This window comes from Struthio camelus, chromosome W (genome assembly GCF_040807025.1).
Source record: "Struthio camelus isolate bStrCam1 chromosome W, bStrCam1.hap1, whole genome shotgun sequence".
Classification (NCBI taxonomy): domain Eukaryota; kingdom Metazoa; phylum Chordata; class Aves; order Struthioniformes; family Struthionidae; genus Struthio; species Struthio camelus.
Genome location: NC_090981.1, coordinates 52,787,439 through 52,810,686, shown reverse-complemented (window position 1 = coordinate 52,810,686; position 23,248 = coordinate 52,787,439). Strand labels below are relative to the sequence as shown.

The window sequence follows — 23,248 nt, the reverse complement described above, 5'->3', positions numbered from 1 at the left end:
GACGGACAACCCAGGGATCTAGGGCCTGTCAGAACTGATCAGATCATGTTTTTGTCATCCCTTGAATTTGTGACGTTCCAAATCTTGTGACATTGCACATTTTTTTCCATATTCACTAGCTGAATGAGAGAGACATTGACGTTTTACCTTGATGTGTCAAATTGTTCTTGATTGGGGTCTTTAACTCAGGACATTGGAAACTAGGTTCAAAGTTCTCTCTCAGATGTCACAGGTAATTGCCCTTGCTGTTTGGGTATGGAGTCAGTCTTTCTGTTTGACACAGGTCTGTTTGACACAGATCACAAATTTGGTCCTGAAACTGAAAGATGTCTTCAGTTCTAACAAAATAAGTGTGTTCACGTACACGCTTTTTTTTAATGAATAAGTTTTCAAAAAAGTTTCCGTGAGGAGGGAGAACTCTGACTGGTGTTACATATTCAAGCATTCGGTGCTGTCCCCTTCAGATTTTTCATGTGAAAGCCTTTATTGAGGGAAAGCAGTATTTATAGTCATGCAGGACAATTATTTAATGTTGAGAATTATAAAGTTTCATTAAGTCTCTTGGTTGATAATTAAGCTGTCCTTTTGGCTCACTTTGGTAACATGAGATTTGTCACTTGCTGGAGGACAAATCAAGGGTAAAAACAGTAATTGAGAGACATTTGAGTAGCAGTGCTGTTGTCTACACATACTCTTTTACGAACTTCTGAATCACAAGTCAACAGCATTTAAATTGACTATATTTTATTCTTTCTTTTAGAAATTATATTTGAATATAGTGACACTTGGTAAAATCACTGTAACATTATTCAGAAAAATAAGCTTCTTGAAAAGTGTAGTGTCCCTGTAATTCTTCTCAAGCCTATAGCTATTACTTGTCCTCTCTCAGATTAGCCTTCATGTTGTCCAGCGTATGTTATACATAGGAATAACAGCTGCCTGGGTAGTAATGAATACATTTGTATTTAGTTGAAAAGTAAACTAGGAGGATGGATGCTTGCCTGTCGCTATTTGTCTTGCTGCCCTCTTCTTTGCTTCTTAGAAACAGGAATTTTTATACAGGAATAAACAACTATTGCAGTGTTGCATCTCAATCGGTGGCCAGTACCAGATGCTTCAGAAATAAATGCAAAACTTCCCCAAGCCTTGGTAATAGATTTTTACATAGTGACCGATTCTGACTTTTCTAATGTGCTTCCAGTTGGTTTGTATCCTACAGCATTTTGACTTTTACCCCTCTCCATTTTAGGATTTTTAATATCGTTTAGAATAAAAAGCTTTCATTTTAAAAACTCCTGTTTTTTCCCCCCCGCCCCTAAATCTTGCAAGACTTGTAAATCCATAATATTTTACTTTCAATTCTCCAGATGAGCTGTACATTGTTTATAAAGTATAAACATTGTCTTATAGTTTTTTCTTATTTCTCCTTACTTGTGTAAGAAGAGAGATAAGGTGTGTGTGTTTAATCTTCTATGCCATTTTTTTTCTTGCCTACCTACATCATATCGCTGTTCTTCAGAGCACATCCTCATCTTACTTCAGAACAGGTGAGATGGTTCATTTAAAGCTGATTTTAGAATATCTTAGCAATTGGGTAAATTTTGTATCCAGTTTTCCCCATCCCAGAAATTGTAGCATATAGTCAAAACTTCTATCTGTTTCCTCTTAGTCAGTCTCTAACATTTGTTGACACTGTTTTCTACAGGCCACCTCCTGAAATCAGATTAACTAGGTAAAAAGGTGTATTTTCCTGTATTACTCTATGTACAATGTTCTGAGTTTTCTTGGTGATTTTGATTTAGGATCTTCCTTAAATATTTGATTTATAGATAGAAGTTAAAAGGAGAAGAAAGTGTATATAGCTGTTTTTTTTTTTTTTTTTGAAGCTTGGCGATCTTAGGTTACCTACTTTTTTTGTTGTTTTCTTTGAGTCTGAGACGGTATTTTGCTATCTCCTCATTGAACAGTGGAGATTATGTTGAAGGGGGAGAAAGCATAGTCATAAGAGTGGCATATTTACAAATACAGTATTCTCATCCTTTCTTTCTGAACTGTAATTTATGTATGTTTGCTGTTGAGATTCTAAGGCTTGTGAAATTTAGTGATTCTAGTTTTGTGATAGTGGTGAGTTCTTTCTCACACTGACTCTTTGCATCAAAAAGGTTTTGTATTGTTCATTCAGTTAAGAGATATACATTCAAAGTCTTTATGTGACTCAAAAACATGCCCAAGGCATGTGTAACTTGATTTTTTTTTTTTCCGAAAGTGTTCTTGTTGTCATAAAACACTAACTTATTAAAACATACCCAAAGCAGCTCTTTAAGAGGTTAGCTGACATAGGAGGGTTAGAACTTGGAAACTGCACCCCTTGCTCAGTTTTAAACCCGTGACAAGGATAGGAGAGGTGCTTTTTCTAGGGGGGGGGGGGGGAAATAGCGGCAAAGTCCTAAGTTTATAATTCTGGGTTTGAATCTTTCAAGACTAATGCCTCTAGATGAAACTGCTGAATTCAACAAACTGTGAATTAAACTAACTGTGTTCTGTTCTGTTAATACCGTAGCTTCCTTCAAACATAGGTCTTCCATCATATCCTGTCCTGAACTTTATGTAGATCTCTGCAGTGTTAGACATCTTCTCCTTTTTGATGCTGAATGATGTAATAGCTGAGGGTGCTCTGCTTAAAAAATGTTCTATACCTGGCTCTACCTAAAGGCTGGCAAACAGATTTCAGTTTGTTTCACTGTTTGCTTGAGTTTTGGTTGCTAGAAAGTCAGTAGTGGGGCAGAGGAGAAAAGAGGATGTGAGAGGAATGAGACTTGTTGAATGTCTTTGATTTCCCAAAGCATTGGAGGAGGGCATAGTCCTCTTTATTGGTCTCTAACCATTCCGCTTACTAGAGAAACAAATGCTTTTGTCTGAAAAAGCTTTACGTATTTTTTACTGCAAGCCACATCTACAGTGTGAACGAGGAAAATGAGGAAACACATTTGGCGCATAGTGCATCTTCTGTCCCATCCCTCCCATTTATTTGCCCTTCTGCTTTGCTCTTCCATGCAAAAGCAAGTGGACAAAGAAGAAAATGGAAGCAACAGTTGTCGTTTGAGCTTGGGCCTTAGGAGCTCTAAAATTTCTATTTGAAAAATGTATGAGCTTTAATCAATTGTTTGTGTGTCTCTAAATTTGCAGTCATCCTTCTAGTCCCTGTATGCTATAACTTATTCCTTCCTTCCTCTGTGCATTGTAAAAATTTGAAAAGGTGAAAGAGAAGATAGCACTCCATTTTTATTTTCTTGGAGCTTTTTGGAAAGTTTTCTGTTTTCTACCTCCTTTCCCAAATCATGATTCATTTCTAACAAGAAATTTCTATCTGTTAGGTTTCATTTCTGCTTTTAAAAAGCAAGAGTTTTCATATTTTCACTGAGTTAATTTAGCAAAAATTAGAAGCAGACTTCATTGCGTAGTACTTAAAAGATGAGGGGCAAGTTCTCTTCTGAATGGCAGGAGTATTAGTATGAATGGTGCCAGCAGTTACCATAGCTTTTGTGGTGCTGCAATAGTTATGCCTTAAGTTGCACAGTGATGTTTGAATGTGGTGTATGCCAATGAAGCAAATCTTTACAAAGCATGCTGTTACCTCTGTAGTTCTTTTATTTGAGATGCACATTCTGTTCCTTTAAACATATTTTTTGAAATTGGTTTTACCTAGTAATCTAAAGATTTTCAGATGTTCTCTAATATGTGGAATATTTAAAAAACTTCTTCTGTCTCAAATTATTTATTATGATTTTTCTCTGTAAAACTAAACTGGATCAAGATAAAATCAAAAAAGGAAGAGTAGAAATAATTAGAAGTAATGCACTTCTCTGTCTGGTGAACAGACCATCTGTTGTCTTGTTGGATATGCTCAGTTGCAGTTCTTAGCAACTGTATGTTATATTTTCAGAACACTGTGAGGTGATGGCATATCGTGAGAACTGTTACTCTAAAACATATTCAGATCTTCAACTTTAAGCACCTGTTAGTCCTAGTTTCGTTTCATAGTTGTAAGGATTTTAAATCTAAAATATGTTGAAATAATTCCCTTCCTCAAAATTCTCACAGTAAGGTACGTTTAGGTTTTGCTTGCTTCTGTCTTAAAAAAATTTAAACAACCGCCTTCCCCCCCCCTCCCTTTTTTTTTAAGCTTGGCGTTTAATATGAGTGACTTCTCAGGCTGCTTAAGTTCTGTTCATAGCAGTGCAGTATATGTGGTGTAGGCCTCTCATGTATAAATGTCACAATGCAAATTTATATTTTGGAGAGGAATCAGTGGAAGCTGTTGCAGAGCTGGGCTTGCATGCTGAATTCCTTGTAGTTTTGTGTAATTGAAGCAACATGGTAATTTGATATATGATTATAGAAAGGCCTGAGACCGTGTATGTATAAATAATACATCAAAACACTTGATTGGATCAGAGAAATTCAGCTATCAAATGTTAGACTCAAGGCCCTCAAATTGCACGTAATCAGAGGCTTGTAATTTGAAACTTTAAGCTAAAACTGAAATTGCAGCTTCTGCAAGTTTCCCGGCATTGTTTAGTAGAACTTGGAACACCTTAAAACAGGGAGATAAACTTGAAGAGAAGTATAATTGAATGAACTAGTAGACAGTCAGATATTTGATTATTCAAGTACTCCTAAATTCAAGATGTTAACTTCTGTAGCAACTGTCCAAGCATCTCACCAATGTAAGTTGTGCCTTTCAGCATGCTTTTTCTGTGGAGTGAAAGTTATGCTCGTTAACAGCAAGCTGAGACAACTGTTACATAATCTTGATAGGCGTTCAAAACTAACGTTCGTTTAAAATGCATTTCAACTACTCAAACTCATTTGCTTCTTCAAAGAATATGATATCCCTAGAATAGCATAACTGGTTGTATAAACTGGGATGAGTATGAACTGCACCAGACGCTTGTTAGTGCTTGTGTGATGACTGCACTGACCTGTTCATATCTAAGGGAAGAGGGATGTCTGGAAAGATGGTGTAATTTAAAGAAATGTAAAATACACTGCTGGAAAGTGTAGTTCTGCTTCCTCTTTCCTGAGGAGGGAAAATTACTAAATGTGACCTGTCTGAATGTCTCTGTGCAGCGCTGAAGAGTGCCGTTAGTATCGATTCAGTAGTCCTCAAGGTCTTTGATGCAACTAATGCTGTCTTATGTGTTACTCTTACAGGAATTCCTTATAAACAGCTGACTGTAGGTGTCCCCAAGGAGATATTTCAAAATGAGAAGAGGGTGGCTTTATCACCGGCTGGAGTTCAAGCCTTGGTTAAGCAAGGCTTCAATGTTATAGTGGAATCTGGTGCTGGAGAAGCTTCCAAATTTTCAGATGACCATTACAGAGAAGTAGGAGCAAAGATCCAGGGGACCAAGGAAGTACTGGCTTCGGATTTAGTTGTTAAAGTAATTTCTTTATTTTTTCTGTTGCATTTTTTTCAGAGTAATGTATAGCTCAAAGATTTCTGATAGTTTCCTGAAAGTTCATTAAACAAGCTCCTCTAAATTTATGCTTTCTAGTCTAAGTTCTGATTTAATTTTAGTCTTTTTTAATATAGCTCAGGTGTGGGCCTAGACTAATAAAGTAGTATATAGGATTATTTCTGTAAATAGCAGCACTGAAGAATTTAAGGACAACTTCTTAGCAAGTTTTTCACTGCTGTGGAGTAATTGTGTTTTCTAGAGCAAGGTAAACTTCTGTTCAGAACACTAATCAGAAAAGATCCCCATTCTAAGAAACTTCTTCTCCAAGACTGGTAACATCCAACTCCAGGTTACTCTCTCAGAAGAGTTACTTTGGAGTTTTGAAGGTTTCTAACTCTCCTTGTCTGGATATCCAGCAACTGCACAGGAACTGAGTGTGTGTGTGTGTGTGTGTGTACAGCAGTTGTAGCTGATCTGGGAAGGCTGCTAAAAGTAAAGTTGAGAGGTGTTAGGTTGCACAGAATCTGGAAGCAAGACGACCTTGAACTTGGTGTTGCAGCTTTCTTTGAATGTTTTGTGTGAAGTTATCCTGTCAAGGTTGAATGCAAGAGCATTTCTGTGAGTTAGTTTGTGAACAACCTAAACAAGTAGGTTTCTTATTTATAAAGAAAGTGAATGATTTAAAAGAAATCATTAAAAAGCAAGACTGGTATTTGCTATACCTCATGCTTGAAATTCTTTATATGTAATGGTACATTGCAAACTTACTAGTAATTTTTTTCATGTACAGCTTGTCACATCTGTTCATTAATCTTTTTGACTGAAAATGACTAGTTTTGAGACAGCTGTCTGTTTTAAAAGCCAGTAATTGCCTGCTAGAAGCCATGACATCTTTCTGAGCATGTATGCTATTACTGCTCTGTCACCCATCTACCTAGAGCTACCTCTATGTGAGCTATAGCTGAAAAGTTATTGAGCTTAGTTGTACAGCCAGCCTTTAATATACTTCCTTCCTCTTTGTGGTTAGGAAAGGACAGACTGCAAATTGGGAGAAAAAGTGGGGCATGCACTAATTTACTTCTGCTGATTAACTTGGAAACTTCTCTCTTTCTTCAGGTGAGGGCTCCAATATATAACCCTGCACTAGGTGTGCATGAGGCAGATCTTTTTAAGACAGCTGCTACCCTGATTAGTTTTATCTATCCAGCTCAAAATCCAGACCTCCTGAATAAACTTGCAGAAAAAAAAACTACCGTCTTGGCCATGGATCAGGTTCCACGGGTCACCATTGCTCAGGGATATGATGCACTTAGCTCCATGGCCAACATTGCTGGGTATGAAATTTTGTTTCTTCTTGAGTAAATATATAAGCGACATTTTGCTATTAGGTGTATTTAAGACAGTTCTGTGCCTTTGTTCATACAGCTGTTTGAAGCAGGATGAACCTGCTGGAGGTGCCTAACAACTTTAACTTGCTCAAATCAGAGCAGGTTTTAAAAAAGAGTTGAGGAGAATTCTTTCAGTTCCTGTACTGGTTTGTCTAGTACCTCTTTACTCTGGACTAGTTTAAAGCTGTGTTTAAGACAGCTTGAACGCAGAGTGTCTGTCACTAAAATCTAGTGTTGTTGGGAACTAGCTAATGAAAAGAGTGCTCGTTATTAGTGCAATGGCCATGGCAGGTGCAAACAAAGACCAAATGCTCTCCAATATCTTCATGTTTTGTGCCTGGCATTGTAGACTTTAGGTGTTTGTTGTCAAGCTGGCTTCAATTTTATTTGTTTATTAATTTTATTTTTTTAACTTCATACATAGATGAAGTATGCCTATAAGGCGTATTAAGCCTTGTCCTAGGAGAAGACTGCTGAACTGTTTTGTTGACACCACAAACATGTAATGGTTTGGTTCCTTCTCTTAAGTTTTCATTCTGTATATTTTTACTGGAATACCGTAGGATTTCTTAATTGTTTAAAGGTATAAAGTCTATGAGCTGTATTCCAAATAAGCACTAATTTTAGGGCAAACAGACCTAGATATATCTCTGCTAGACGTGGGGGAAAAAGGGTAGAATGGAACTGTTGAACTATGACAGTGTTAGTAAAAATACAAGAAAACGTGCACTGTTAAGAAAAGCTGCAATTCCACAATAATCTGCGTTTTCAACTCAGTGTCCAGCTGTCCGTTCTAGGGTGGCTACAAAAGCAGATGGGGCAATAGAGGTAGAAAGGTTAAGCAGCTTGTCCTATGCCATACAGCTTTGCAAAGCTAGGATGAGAGTATCTTATTCTGAGGTTGTTTGCTTGCCTAAATGCTTACTGCATTACTACTTGCTGCAAAATTACTCTGGGTTTTGTAGTTGTTCATATGTGATTTCTTCCTTAACAAGCCTTGGGTTACAGTCTTTAAAGGTCGTTTCAAAGATGACAAAGTTAACTTTTGTCAAGTTATGTGTTTATTATGCATTCAATATTCTACTTGAGAGAGTGAGTAGTTATGGGCATCCAGCATACTGCTGTCTGTGAATTCTCTCTAAAAATGCATTCCATCGTAAAAAAATGTAGTGATAAATATGAGCAAAGGCATAGAGAGTATTAAACTTGTGCTCAAGAGTGAAATATTAAACTTGTTTCATCCCATGTATGCTTTGGTTCAGAGTATTCTGATTGCTGTCGATGGATGACATTGAGCTGTGCCTGAGAAAATACTGAAATGTGTTCTTGTCTTCCTTACTTGACAGTTACAAGGCTGTTGTATTGGCAGCAAATCACTTTGGTCGATTTTTCACGGGTCAGATCACAGCTGCTGGTAAAGTTCCTCCAGCCAAGGTATGTACAATGAAACAAGCAGAAGAATAGGTCATTTCCTGAGCGCAGCTAACCACTGCTGAAACTGCTTCTGTTAAAAGCTTTTTCCTCGTTTGGGCTTGGTAATTTTTGCTTGCTACCTTTAGTCCTTCTCTTGGGAAGAGTAGAATAATTTGAGTTTTATTTATATTTGTTTATTTTTAAACTTCAGACTAGCTATGTATGGTTGGATGAGGACAGGTTGTGAAGCACTAAAGAAAGGTCAGAGATGCTAAGAGTTCTGGTGTGTTGGAGGCTGTGATGGAAGGGTATTGCCTGACTGGAATTGCAGGTGATTTGGGATGGAAGAGAAATGAAAGTGTGAGAATTAAAAGGAAAAACAACAAAAACACAACCCCCCGCCCCCCCCAAAAAAATCAAAACAAATCAAGGGGAAAGCCTGCATTTACTTATTAAATTGTTAAATTTACTTACTAAATTAGTTAGCTCTGAAATAGATGAAGTGAAAAGTAACAGTTTAAAAGTTGTGACAGTTACAGGGCAACTTTGGTAAAGTCATTTGGGGTTTTGTGTCCTAAGGTGACTTGTTCAAATGACTGTGTAATGAGACAACTGTACTGTTTTGAATGCAGTACAATTTTGTTACTTTTTTGGCCAACACTATTTTTAATTTATGGTCCAAGCATGTTAGTGATGTCATTCTAGGTCCTGATCATTGGAGGAGGAGTTGCTGGCCTGGCTTCTGCAGGAGCAGCTAAATCGATGGGTGCAGTGGTTCGTGGATTTGATACTAGGTGGGTGTGTGAAAATGGTAATGGCTATATAAAATGATTGTAAAGTTAATTACTTTGTAGCTGTTTGTATTGCAGCAAAAGCTGCACTGAATTGCAGCTCCCTGCCTGCTGCTTGTATTCCTGCATTATTCTTCCATTTTTATTCCTAACAGTGACCAAACCTTCCAAAGAGTTCGTATTATTAAATCAGTCAGGGCTATATGAATCAAAAAAGTGCTGCTTTATAAAATGAGAAAGACAGGAGTTTTGTCCTTCTTGGGGACACAAGGCAAAATAGTGGAGAAAGAGTCTATATGCTGTCACTTACAACTTGTTTTGATCCAGGCTGATAACTGGATAGTCATTCAGCTCCACTCCCCTGCTCCCAGGTAAGCTAGCTAGAAATTCTCTGGAGTCAGACTTCTTGCAATCTACTGGAAAAAAAATCATTTTATTTAGGGAACTCATATCTTAAAGATGAAAGAACAGGGACTGCAATTGGAGTCGAATTAAGCACTGCTCTCTTGGGGCTTCTTTTTTCATTCAGAAGGATTTTCTTGTGCTATAGTCATTTTTAGAGCAATAGACTGGGAAAATCATCTCTATCTTATCTCTATAGGGACTTTAAACTTTATTAAAATTTTCTATATTAAATGATCTTCTAATATTGAATTTATATGTGCTTAACATTGTGTCTGCATTAAAAATACTTATTCATGTTTATTTTTTTTATGCAGAAATGGTATCTAGTGCTACTTAGTTATACCTAATGCGAAAAAATAAATGCGCGTATCTCCATATTTGTGATGTGCAGTATGAAAAAAGCCTTCACTGTGGTGCATTAGGAAAAGCAGCATAATTTATAAAACAAACTGCAAATAATCATTTTACTTAAAAGCATGATCAAAATCTATCTAAAACTTTTTAGATATAAAATGCTCTTCTGCAGCATCCTGTGTTCATTTATCTTGATGTACAAGGATGTCTGTGGTAAATACCTGCATGTGGTGAATGTCCACCTCGCTCCTGGAATTTAGTCTCTCATCGTATGCTGTGGTATGACCTGATGTGAAACTGTAGTTTTTCAAAGAATTTTGTCATCCATCTAAGGTCCTTACGACTCTGATCTCAACAGTACTCACAGGGCTTAAAAGCTCTGTTGCAGTCCCTGTGAAAAGGGGTATTCCCATTTCACAGATTAAAAACAGGGACACAGGCTACGGAGCGTGTGTGTCACTCATCTTAGGCATTTAAGTTTGGGTTTTAGACTTACCTAGTGAAGGCAAGAGAAATGGGTGAGCAGACTTAGTCAGTAGTGAAGCTCCCAGCTTTGGCTGTCTTCTCAGGGCAACTTCATTTGATTATACAGAAAACTGTAGGCTGCCCTCATTCCTAATCAAAGCATCCTCATGAGGAACCCAAAATTAGTGATGCAAATTCTCTTTCTGTTCCACTTAGCAAATAAAGTGAAGACTTTTATCCTGGTCTCCTTAGTCCTAGAATAAGCTTGGTAGTTCTGTTTGAAGACAGCTACTACTAAAGTGGCCTCAAAACTCAAGGTGGATTGAGCTGCTGCTAAAATGGACTTCCTGTTTTTAGGTAGTCCATCTTTATTTATTTATTTATTTATTTCTTCTAATTTTCTTTCCTTAGAGCTGCAGCTCTGGAACAGTTCAAGTCTCTTGGTGCCGAGCCTTTGGAAGTAGACCTAAAGGAATCGGGAGAGGGGCAAGGTGGTTATGCTAAAGAAATGTCTAAAGAATTTATTGAAGCTGAAATGAAACTCTTTGCTAAACAGTGCCAAGACGTTGATATCATCATCACTACAGCACTTATTCCGGGTATGTTTTACATGCAGCATGCTAGTTTTCACGTATTGTGTGTAAATTTCTATGTTTTGGGGGTGCTCCTGCAATGAAAGCAAAGGTGTAAATAGATTATCTTTTTGTAAGCACGTGCCTTTTCCCGTCCTTGATAAATACCTGCTTTTAAGGAGACTTTTTTTTTTTTCTTTCACAACTGTGTTTTTGTTAGAAAAGGAGAAAATAAAAGGTTTAACCTGCAGGGAAATAATTATTAGTTCACTCTGTGCTGTTCTTCCCTACCTAGAGTTTGTCGTGCTGGAAAGTCTCTACTTTGCTTCTGGAATGTCTGTTTTTTTCTGAGCTTTCTGTGAGTGCTTATGTGACTTACGCCATGCCTCCCTCATATGTTGATTCTTCCCCAAAGCTGAGCCGTTTGAGAAGAAAGTTGAAAGTTCCTCAGACTTGCTGGATAATAGTGATGCCCTACAGCCCAAATAAAGAAATCTCAAACATTAGTTTAGTTAATATATGTGTATTAAAACCCTTGCATTGTCTGTAGAGTTCATGGTAAATATTTGCCCGTGCTTTGTTACATTGATGCAGACTAGCAGTATTTGACTTAGTATCTTCGTATTTTCTTATTAAACAAGAAATAGACAGTAAAGCAAGAATAGGTGGTTCTTCTACATGTTTATTGCATTGTTGTTACTTCTGATACCCAGCATGTGCGCTAAAGCAAGTACAGTTGCAACAGGATTGTGTTTTGTAATTGAAACACAGTAAAGTAGAGCTTAAGATTCAGTGCTTTGTATTGCACAACAGCAGTCTTCACCTATAATGTGGCATTTTTGTTGCGTGGCTATGACTTGAATTGTAAGAATGGAAGTTGTCTGTTTACTAAGGACGAAATCAGACTTTCTGGGATATTTGATATGCTGCCGATGAACTCCTTGCATATGTGCAAGATGTTCCAGCCTCTCTTCTCTCTGCCTGTATAAGCAAGTCCTCCATGACGTTTCATCTTCAGCAAAAATTTAGACCTTTTTGTACCTGTAAAATGCAGCTATAGCTTCTGAGGCAAATGGGAGGTTTATGAAGAAAGGAGGGGAAAATGTGTCTCCTGGGCTTTACAGATCAAAGCTGTATTTTGTGTTTAATTTAGTATGTCTTGTCTTCTCAGGTAAAAAAGCTCCTGTCCTGTTTCGGAAAGATATGATTGAATTGATGAAGGAAGGTTCGGTTGTTGTGGATTTAGCTGCAGAAGCAGGGGGAAACATTGAAACTACAAAGCCTGGAGAACTGTATGTTCATAAGGTGAGCATTTGGACTGCAGCTCATTCTCAGTTTGTGTGAATTCGCTTTCGTACTTAATTTGAAGACTGTACTTTGTAAACTATGTGCTGAAAATGAGTAGCTGCTTATGCTAATTTTAATTTTGTCACAAGTCACATTTATGTGCAGTAATTTGAAGGTTTTTATACAAAGGAATCCGTTTCTTTAAAGTTAATTAGTTTAGTAAAGTAAGGAAGTGTTATGCCCTAGACTTGGAAGTCAGTAATTTGTCTCTGCTGAGCTGAGTGTATGGTGTGATATCTGGCCTACCTAAAGAGGAAGCAGCAGCAATATTTTCTTCAACTTGCTTATCACCTTCCACAACTGAGGTTACAATCCCTGTAACAGATGCAGCTGAGCAGGTTCAGACTATGTCTGTGTTTATTTCAGTGCGAAGTCTCTGGCTTAGGTCAGTATGATTTCAGCTTCAAGAGGGTGCTGTCTTGGTAAGTCTTCAACTTCTATAGCTGTTTTCAACCTGAATATATCTGGCCTAGAGTATCAAAACCACTTGTTACCCAAACTAGAAGTAGCATGAGTTAGTTCATGAAATTAAACAAACTTGCCCTTGACTGAATGAACTACATTGTGTTGATTCCAATGTTCATAGGCTCAGCTGAGAGCTTATTTTTTGCTTTTTGGTGTGGGGTTTTTGTACATGTGAGAAGTCTGTTAGCAGTTACAGAAATTTGGTTGATGAGGTCAAAGTAGCGGTTTTCCAAGGTTATTCTTTGATAACGTGTGGGCATACTGCTGTTTGTTCTGCTCTAGGGAAGTCTGTAGAATGTACTGTTTAACACCACATTACTGTTTTCATTAACACAAACAAGGCAGTGCGTATGTATTTTGAGTCACACATTGTGTTTGGCTTTGTGGTTTTTTAGGGCTTTTGATGTCACTACTTAAAAACTGAACTTGCAGGCAGAATATGCAGAACAGAAATAAGCAGATATTACATGGAGAATTTACATGGAACAGTTTTAGCCAGAGGAGCACTACCCCTAGATATAGTGTAGGATCGATACCAAGCATCGATGGGGCAGAGAATCTGTTATCTGACGGCTTTAAGAAGCCGAGTTTTGAGAGAATAGTAGTGTTTGGAGAGGACAAGCTCTTGAACCAGTACATCCTCCTCTCTCTTCAGGCTTGTTGCATTTAAGGTGTTTGGTTTGGTCATCCTAAATTTTGAAGTCCTGAGTAACACCCTTCCCCCTTGCCCCCAGCTACTAATGGTAAAGCTGCAGTAACAGTTCTAACTGAGTTTAGAAATAGAAAGGAATTAAACAGTTTGGGTATATATTTTTCAGAAGGATGTGCTGGAAGAGATATTGCTTTCTCAGAGATTCAATGAATGCTTAATATTTTACTGGGATTTTTTTAGGGTGTTACACACATTGGCTACACAGACCTGCCTAGCAGAATGGCTACCCAGGCCAGTACTCTGTATTCCAATAATATTATCAAACTCCTAAAGGCTATTAGCCCTGACAAAGAGAACTTCTACTTTGAACCAAAAGATGAATTTGATTATGGCACTCTGGATCATGTTATTAGAGGAACTGTAGTAATGAAGGTAAGTCAATAAATGGTATCTTTCTAACTCGTGATGCAACCTGTATGTTTACTTCTGTGTTTATCAGTGCTGTCTCCTAAATGCATTCGAAGGCTTTGCGTGCTTACGTGCTTTACAGGTAGCTTGATGGGCAGCCTATGCAATCACATTTGTATTTATTTGAATAGTCCTCTGTCCTTTTTGTAAAGGGAAACCTTTTTGCTTCTGTCTGTAAGTTTTGTACCTATCGTGGTTAAACAAGTGCCTAACATGCCCGTTACTTAAAAAATAGGAAAGGTATTACGTTTGAGTTTGCAGATTGTATTCATGTGATTAAAAACATGGTTATTTAATGCATTTTTGAAATATCTACTACAGGACTGGAAAGCATTCCTCCTTTTAACTTTGTTTTAATAAATACATTTTTATTCCTCTTCTAAGAGTAACTTTAGGAGAAAAAAAAAGATTTAAATGCTAAATTGAATCAAATAGTTTTCCTCACACTGAGCTTTATTCCCCACATGAAAGGGTGTGGGGCAGGGGGGGACCATGAAATTCAGGCACAGAATAGGTACAATGTGAATATCAAAAGTGTACATTTCTTTTCAGGATTAGGAGCTAGACCGTTATGTGAGCATGCCATTGCTCCTTCTCCACCCAGTGCACTGTTGTCTCATGTCTTAGATATCTGTCCAGGAGGCTTGAAATAAGACCGGGAATTAACATTCTCCTTTTCAGAATCAGAAAGAAGGAAATAAATATACATATTTTTATGTTCTAGATCAACTTTTTTGTCTCAAAGGAGCTTAATTTAACTGTTTATGATAGTAAACTCCTCAAATATGTCTGTTGTATTTTGTGAGCTTGGTACTCTCGGAGATTAAGGGAGTTAGAATTGTATTGCTGGCTTTCTGTTTACCTCTCCATGGTCATACCACTGCTTATATTTTTCTGTGTCTTTATCTGTCTAACACAGACTTAGGGCATGAGCCAGTATAGGTTCTCTTGGTGCAACTATGACATACTTTTAAGTTCTATTAGAAAACAATCTGTAGTTTAGGTAAGAGTTACTCGTTTTTTTTTTTTTCCCCCTGAGTTTTGCTGGATAATTTTACCAAGATTTTCTAACGCCTATTATTACCTGCTGTGGAGGAAGCATTGTGCTGACTTCAGCTCTCTCCAGCCACTGAAGTGGGGCATACAACTTTGAGGCTTGACAACTCAAGGCGTGACTCCTCCAGAGGCTTTGGAGGATAGCAAGAAATGTGAGACACCGTATCTGGAAACTTGCTGGGCAGGTTCTGGTTTGCATTTCAGATCTGTAGCAGAATTTGCCATTTCCGTAGCCCTATTTTATTTTGGAAAAAAGTTTTCCATTAAGGAACTTTCCCTCTCTGTTTTGGTTCCTGCTTTCAAGCCATGTACTGTGTTTTTTAACAGGTGTTCTGGGATACTGATGTTAAATCTTGTCAGAAATACGTGTGAATCAATATGATTAATTTGGTCAGGCTGTACCTTCCAGCCTTGCAAACTACTTCTGGTGTGGAAGGAGGATATTCCTGTGGCATGGCTCTAGGATGTTAAGGCTCATCTGAGCCACAGGATACGGAAGAGCGGACTCTAATTTTAAAGAATCTGCCATGTGAGGGATAACTGTAAATATCTCTTGTCAGGATGGCAAGGTAATTTTCCCAGCACCTCCACCAAATAACATTCCTCAAGGAGCCCCTGTGAAGCAGAAGACTGTAGCAGAGTTGGAAGCGGAAAAAGCAGCTACTATTACACCTTTTAGAAAAACTATGACTAGTGCATCTGTATATACAACAGGTAGGCAACTTCCACAGTTGGAGAATCAGTATGGAATGATCCTTATTTGGCTAATATTTTAAGTGGCTGCACATCTTACTCATTTGATTTAATAACTATATGTGAGAGCAGTTGATTGACTGGTGTATCCTAGTACGAAATCAGTACACTGTTGCAATTGCTTTTGAGAGAAGAATAAAAATTTAGAAACTTAACCAAAAACATTAACATTTCAAGTCGTGCTAAGTCATGCTTTGTGCATGCATGAATGTGTTTCTAGCTTTCTTAATTAAATCTTACTAAAATTAGAGTTTTGCAGTACTCCTGCAAGGGACTTTGTGCATACTTTACAGCAGAATCAACTTAGTGGCACTGCTTTCTTCAGTGTTTATGGATTGTGAGACTTAAATGCCCACAGTCTTACCTGAGTATTGGGAATAGGAGTTATCTTCACAAGTAAATATTGGTAGTTCCTGTTGTTTAGTGTTCTGTGTCCATCAGAAATTCTCTGCTAGTAGTTAATGAATTGAGTATTCATTACTTTTAGGTCTTGCAGTAGTATCTTAACATGATTGTGGCTCTTCTACGCTTTTGTTATAGAACAGGAGGGTGACAGGAGGCAATATTAGGGAAGAAAACTATCCTTGCTGCTTCATGTGCATGAGTAACAAAAATGGCTGCCTCATATTTGTGTATTTTCAGTTTGAAAAGAAACACTAGCACCTATAGAGCTTTGTACTGGGTAAAGACAATCCGTCTGATCTTGGAAAGAGTCTGTGCACAAAACTCCTGCTTTTAGCTTAATACTAGTGTTATACAGAGCTTAATGTAAGAAACCATTCAGAAGTCACTGAAAAGCTTTACTATGGTTTCCTCCTAGGTTTAGCTACCATGTTAGGACTGGGCATCGCAGCTCCAAATGCTGCGTTCACACAAATGGTGACTACATTTGGCCTGGCTGGAATAGTGGGGTACCATACAGTCTGGGGCGTGACTCCTGCTCTTCACTCTCCGCTCATGTCAGTGACTAATGCTATCTCAGGTAAGTAGCTGTTACAGAATTGCTCATTTTCTGTGTGAAGTTGGCACAGCTCCTTTTACTTGAACTTTAGGCAAAATTGTGATAGTATGTCGTTTAAAATTCTTAAAAGCCTAGTACTACTTTGCATCTCTGAGTTTACTTTCATAAATAGCGACGACACCCGAAGCGTACTCTTTTCAAAGAATGTGCTTTTCAAAAGAAAGGTGAACATGGTGCTGCATATTCTTGACCTTTATACATAATTTTCCGTTCTTAAAGCATCTCGTTTAAAGGTTGTTTTATTTGGAGTGCTGCAGTCTCCCCTTTGATACAACACACAATACTTCATTCTTCTAGTCTGTCCAAAATTTTGCCCCTATGGTAACTTCTCTCACCTGCTTCCTTCTTTCCTTATTTGTGTCTCCCCAAACCATGTGACTTGGGGGGGGGGGGGAAGGATTCCTAACAGTGACCTGTAAGATTTATAACTTTCACTCCTATTCAAAAAAACAAGCAAACAAAACCCAATAAAAAATTGAGTACTTGATCTGATGATCAACATGAGTTGGTCTTTTCTAGTGTACGATTTCTGTCAGACTGGGATGGTCTTTTGCAATTTGAATAATGAAATCAGAGCTGACCAGTTCTGAGTTCTAGTTGCCTGCAGATGAAAACAATTTATTTTCAGCCTATCAGTGGTTTGTTTTTTTCCTTGAGGGACAGTATTTCAAAACTGCATTCATATACTATATTTTTATTTTCTCTTGAAACATATTTGTATTACTGGGAAAAAAAAAAAAAACCCTTATGGCAGTGTGTGTTTAGATCCTAATGTGGAGAGTGTGGTACAAAACTTGAATTAACTATTATCTACTTGATAACTGAGAGGAAGCTTGCTGTAATAATGAATCTGTTTAGGTTCAGTAACACTTTCCCCTTTTAAATAGGACTAACTGCAGTTGGTGGGCTGGTGTTGATGGGAGGACACTATATACCTGAAAATGCTCCTCAAAGTCTGGCGGTGCTTTCGGCCTTTATCTCGTCAGTCAATATCGCAGGTATGAGTGTTAATTTTCTCTGAAGGTAACTTAAAGCGCTTATGTAATTCATTTATTTCTTTTAGTTCTTTAAGCGTATAGATTTGAGAAATGCTCTTCTGGGAACAGGATCTGAGAATATCTTTTAGTAAAGAAAAGCACTTTTTGTAGTGGTTAGAATATCTGGTTCACACACTTCATGGTATAACCTCTTTTTAGGGAAGCATTTAAATGCTCATTTTTCTTTTACAGCATCCTGTAGGTGATAGCTGTATGAAATAGTCTCTTCCTGTTTATCCAGAGATGGTACTGCATTTGTCCTTGTATTCCTGTTCCACATGCAAAATATACCAGTGGCGTAGAACAAAATTCTGTTTGCTTGATCTTCAACAGATGCAGCTTTACCATTATTTAAAAAAAAAAAAAAAAAGTGAAATTGAGCCATGTGACTTATAAATATTGTTTTCTAGCTGGAGTAGACAAGGAAAAGAGCAGTCTCATAAACAAAGCTATATTCTATAATCAGCTTTTTAATTACAAGATCAGAAAACACCTCCTGCAGCATTTTCATTGTGGACTTCTGAGACACGTGATGCATTCTGGTTGTGCTGTGGGAACACATAATGGGTGAAGAGTCTTTGGTGTAATACAGTGTGTGTTTGTGAGGAGGTAAATAGTTGGGAGCATGAGCAAAGCAGCAAGCCATCTAAAAGAAATAGGAAAGTTCCTCCTGTTTGTAGAGTATGGAGCCAGAGCCAGTCCTCTGGGCTCTCAAACTCCTTTGAATTCCTTCCTACAGCTAAGGAAAAAACAGAATTTCACTGTAATTTCACGTTTGTTTCTTAATAGCTTATCTCCAACTTTTTAAGCTTTTCAAAGGCTTTATTGGTGTCAGTTATTAACTCCTCTCCGTGTGGTAGTATGGTATAACCAAATATTTTTCTCATAGTTTGGCATGTGCCTAGTTTCGGATTTTGTGTTTGTAAAACGTTTTTCTTTTTGGCCAGGTGGGTTTCTAGTTACCCAGAGAATGCTGGATATGTTCAAGCGTCCCACGGATCCTCCTGAGTACAACTACTTGTACCTACTTCCCGGTGGCGTGTTTGTAGGAGGCTATGCAGCTGCTCTCAGTGGTGGCTATAATATCGAGCAGGTAAGCACTTTTGTGCTTAACTTCTTTTTGGCTCTCAGCCTGCTGTTCACAGCATAAGCTGCAAGCTTGCTCTGTTGAGCTTCTTAAATACTAAATTATTTATGGTCTTTTCATCAGTTACTTACTCCCACAAGACCAGTCTGAAGTTGGTTAAGTTTAAACTTGCAGTCATGCCCTAAACGGTGAATTTGCACATTTTAGAAGCTTTTTAGTAAACTTTTTTCCTCTTAAGCAGCTGGTCCTGACAGTACTGGACAGTTCCTAAATTACACCTTAAATATTAAAATGAGTACAGATACCAGTCTTTTTGGTTTAAATGTTTTTAGAAGTTCAACTTGGAGTGACAGTTAAGGGAGATACAGCACAGAAGGATTTCAGCACAGAGGGGGATACAGAGATTGTACTTAGTGCATCTTTAGTGGTACGTTTTTTGCATTTGTTTCAATAGGTAGCAAAATGAAGATGTGTTACCTTCTGTGTTTGGAAAGAAGTGAATCCAAGCACAGTTTTATTCTGGGGGCTTGCAATACATTACTTTAGAAGCACTGGGTTTTTTCAGTGGTCTAGACATGTACAGGCTCAGTTCATTTAAGTTTGTTTATCCTTTTTGAAAACAGGAGTTCAAATGTATCAAAAGTAAATTCCAAGACAATTCTTATAACAATTGGGCAACAAAGTTCAACTGTCCTACGCTAATTGGGTTGTCCTAAAGAAAAATTTCCTTCTGAACTTAAAGAGGAAAGTTGATTTGACTCAGATTTGTTTTTCACAATACAGATGAACTAAGGTCACGAAACAAAAGGAAAGTTTTTTTTTTTTAATAGATGTCGCATTTTAATTGGCCAAAATTGCATCTATTATGACAGTTTCTTTACAGTCTGACTTCTACTCCAGTTAAGAACAAGTAACTTGGTGAGTTGTACACACTCAGGAGCAATCTGCCCCTTTTGTGTAATAATGGGAAAGATTTTAATTATGGTATATTATGCTTTGTATGCCTCTACTTCATATACACTTACCTGTTTTCCTTGTTTTAAAGATGATGTATCTGGCCTCGGGCTTATGCTGTGTTGGTGCCCTGGCTGGTCTGTCCACCCAAGGAACTGCTCGTCTTGGCAATGCTTTGGGTATGATAGGTGTTGCTGGAGGCTTAGCAGCAACTCTTGGAGGCCTTAAACCATCACCTGAGTTGTTGGCTCAGATGTCAGGTGCAATGGCGCTTGGTGGTACCATAGGTATGTGTATTATAATATGAATTTATTTACATATGCACTGCATGTGCATTTATGCAGGCTTTATATATGCATAGTATTGTATAGGTTACAGGTGAAATCACTAACTTACGTTTATGACTTGCTTACGTTATTTTTGCAAGTATGTGAATCGAAGAATCATAAGATCCAGGGCTTTTATTAATGCATCAGGATGCAGTAAAGAATAGGAGGACTAGCAGAGAATCAGGAACACATAACTGTTCTTTATAATGGTTAGGAAAACTGGGCGTGCAGAAGTTAGTATGCCCAAGCCTATACTTAGGTTTAATTGCTGACTGAAGACTGTCAAATTCTTTTTCATACTGTGCCGTCTTCATAGAAAACATTGGATTTCCCAGTACTTAATGAAACTTAGTACTTAATACACTTTAGTCTTCTTTCTAATTTGCATGATATTCTCATATTCTCACAAAATACAGATATGCAGCTTCCAGTTGAATGCTCTAGACACCAATTTGTAGCCTAGAACAAATGTTGCCGTTAGAGGAAGCATGTGTGTACATGTATTGACTGCTCATTGAAAATGATGCATAAGTTTCTGATTGCACAGTTTAATCGTGTGTTGTAACACTTCCCCTCTGTCTTCGTCTTTCCATAGGTTTGACGATTGCTAAACGCATCCAGATCTCAGATTTACCTCAGCTAGTTGCTGCTTTCCATAGTTTAGTGGGTTTGGCTGCTGTTCTCACCTGTGTGGCGGAATACATGATCGAGTATCCTCACTTTGCTACTGATCCAGCTGCAAACCTCACCAAGATCGTGGCATACCTTGGCACGTACATTGGTGGAGTCACTTTCAGTGGCTCTCTTGTTGCTTATGGAAAACTGCAAGGTGAGACCTTCCATTCAGAACTAAGTGGATTTTTTTGTTTTTTGTTTTTTTTTCCTAGACTTTAGCTCTGCCTTTAGACTGCTGTGTAGTTGGAAAGAAAGCTTGTATTTTGCATCACGCAATTGTTGTTGTGGTTAGTTCTCGTGACTGTACTTTCTCTTTTAATGCTGTTCCTGCTTTGTGTACTTCTTTATGAACGGTTTATATTCGGTGTTTGGTCACGTTACTGCTATTAATTACTAAATTCTTTCAGTTCATCTTGTCTAGAAACACTTCTCTTTTTTAAAGAGTTGTTGTTTAAGAGACAACTTAATCTTCCTGAGCAGATGTTTTAACAGCAGGGTCAGCTAGAGCTGTTCTATAACCCAAAAAAAAAAAGGAAACTGAAAACAAACAAATCTGTATTTGTCCTTTTCAGCTGAATCACATCGCACAAACACCCAAGTCACTTTCTCTCTACTCCCTGCTGATGTATACATAATGTGATAGATCTTAATCTGCTCTAGGAAGATTTGTGTGACTGAGGGAACTAGTGAAGTTAAAGCATATGAAAACAGAAAGATGACCAACTGGGTAGGAAGGGATTTTTATATTAATAATGTTTTATGCCAATGCATAATTTAACACTTAAAAGTGAGTACATATCTATCCGAATAGGACAGTTGTCACTGTTCTCCTGTTTGTCAAACTACACTTCTTTTATACCACATCTGTTCTTGAGTATCTCTTGGGTGGTTCTCTTAGTTCCTAGTGCTGGATATTAAAAAAGGGGGGGGGGGGGGAAGGCTTTTTGAGAAGAATGAGGCAGGTAAATGTCTTTCCACCACTTGCTCCTATGAGGTTTTCTTTCAATATCACAGGAACTAAAGTATTAATAGAAACAGTTACATTTTAAAGACTCTGCATCTGTGTATAAAAACAAGACTCAAGTTAGTGTTGATGCAAGTCTTGAATCAATGAAATCTGTGTAATGCTAAAATCTATTTCTTTTTTTGTAACTTCTGAGCAGGATATGAAAGAAGAAATGTGTAACGTAAAGAGCTTCCAACTCTGATCTGGTGCTTCCTTGCGCTGGGCAAATTAGAGCTAGAATACAGACAATGTCAAACACCTTTTTGGATACACAGATTCTATATTCCTTATGAACATCCCTACTAATAACTGAAATGTCTTAGTATCTTCACAAGTAGGGATACTGCATTTAAAACACTCAAAAGGAATTTAGGATGCTTCCAGGATGTACTGCAACTAGTAATTGATAGGGTTTCTTATAAGTTCCCTTAATGTGCTCACACATATATCATAATATGAGTGACTATATCCATTTTTTGCAAGCTTGTTAGTTTTGCCCATACTTCTTTACTCATATTTTGGGCTTTTTTTAACAGTAGGAGGACACTTCTTTGAGTTTTCTATGCAGTCCTGCTTTGCAGTGCATGTGAAGATTTGGGGCAGTGCATGTGAAGATTTGGGGCCAGAGCGTAATTTTTTGTTTTGTGGGAGAGAGATTGAGGAGGGGAAACAGATCTTTGTGACAGGTTATCTTGAAGCATTTCAGAGAGATTAAGGAATAAAATGAGCTTAAACAGGGGTATTTGAGAGTGCAGAATGATGTCTGAATGTGTGTTGTTGCAATACTGAGTCAGCATGAGGTCACAGCTTCAGCTAACTTTTTGTTTTACCTTTTCTTCCTTGTGTGTGTTTTTTTTTTTTTTTTTTGGATTTTCTTTTGCCAAGGTATTCAGTCTTCTCTGTGGCAACAGACAGGCTCTCCTGCATGTATGTATTAATCTCTGAATACAATAATGCATTTGATTGCAGGTATCCTGAATTCCGCACCGCTGCTCTTGCCTGGTCGACATGCATTGAATGCAGGGTTGCTAGCTGCCAGCGTTGGTGGAATGGTTCCATACATGATTGATCCTAGTTACACTACAGGAATTACTTGTTTAGGTTCTGTGTCAGCACTCTCAGCCATAATGGTAAGTTGGAACTGTAGGAGGTAGAACAGAGTGTACAAACGGTTTGTTCTTTAGCTTTCTAAGTCTTCCTTCCCTTAATGATTGTATTTTACCATCTGGAGTCACCGTCATCACAGTGCCTGTCTGTTAACTTTATTAGCAAGTAGCAACTGACTTTCCTAAATCTAGCTGGAAAACAACCATTCTGAGTAACAGGCATGTGTTTATATAATTACTTTTTGCAGCTATGACTTAATGGAACCTTTTAATGACAAACTGAGTTTTAAAAGACTTTTTGAAAAGTTCATCCTTAAAACAATTATAAGAGCAATGGATGTACAGATTGTCATGATGACTTTATTTTATTTCCATACTTCCCTCCCACACTCACTCCACCTGTTGCAACGTTTACCCTGAATATTACTATGCTATAAGCTAA

At 37.7% G+C, this 23,248-nt stretch overlaps 1 protein-coding gene across 8 annotated transcripts in view; it reads left to right on the top strand.

Annotated features, from left to right (window-relative positions):
- The window catches only part of LOC138060840 (NAD(P) transhydrogenase, mitochondrial), a 46,256-nt gene that overhangs the window by 3,033 nt on the left and 19,975 nt on the right, over window positions 1–23,248 (top strand). For 7 of the 8 annotated variants that reach the window (XM_068925663.1, XM_068925662.1, XM_068925668.1 and 4 more), the window contains exons 3-16: window positions 5,215–5,444; window positions 6,579–6,796; window positions 8,197–8,284; window positions 8,969–9,057; window positions 10,690–10,877; window positions 12,022–12,155; window positions 13,555–13,746; window positions 15,399–15,552; window positions 16,412–16,573; window positions 17,500–17,610; window positions 18,597–18,742; window positions 19,782–19,977; window positions 20,615–20,848; window positions 22,670–22,830. In XM_068925663.1, the coding sequence (XP_068781764.1) occupies window positions 5,215–5,444; window positions 6,579–6,796; window positions 8,197–8,284; window positions 8,969–9,057; window positions 10,690–10,877; window positions 12,022–12,155; window positions 13,555–13,746; window positions 15,399–15,552; window positions 16,412–16,573; window positions 17,500–17,610; window positions 18,597–18,742; window positions 19,782–19,977; window positions 20,615–20,848; window positions 22,670–22,830 (2,303 nt within the window). Of the gene's footprint in view, window positions 1–5,214; window positions 5,445–6,578; window positions 6,797–7,266; window positions 7,353–8,196; window positions 8,285–8,968; window positions 9,058–10,689; window positions 10,878–12,021; window positions 12,156–13,554; window positions 13,747–15,398; window positions 15,553–16,411; window positions 16,574–17,499; window positions 17,611–18,596; window positions 18,743–19,781; window positions 19,978–20,614; window positions 20,849–22,669; window positions 22,831–23,248 lie in introns of those variants that run through there. The other variant, XM_068925669.1, reaches the window with a different exon arrangement.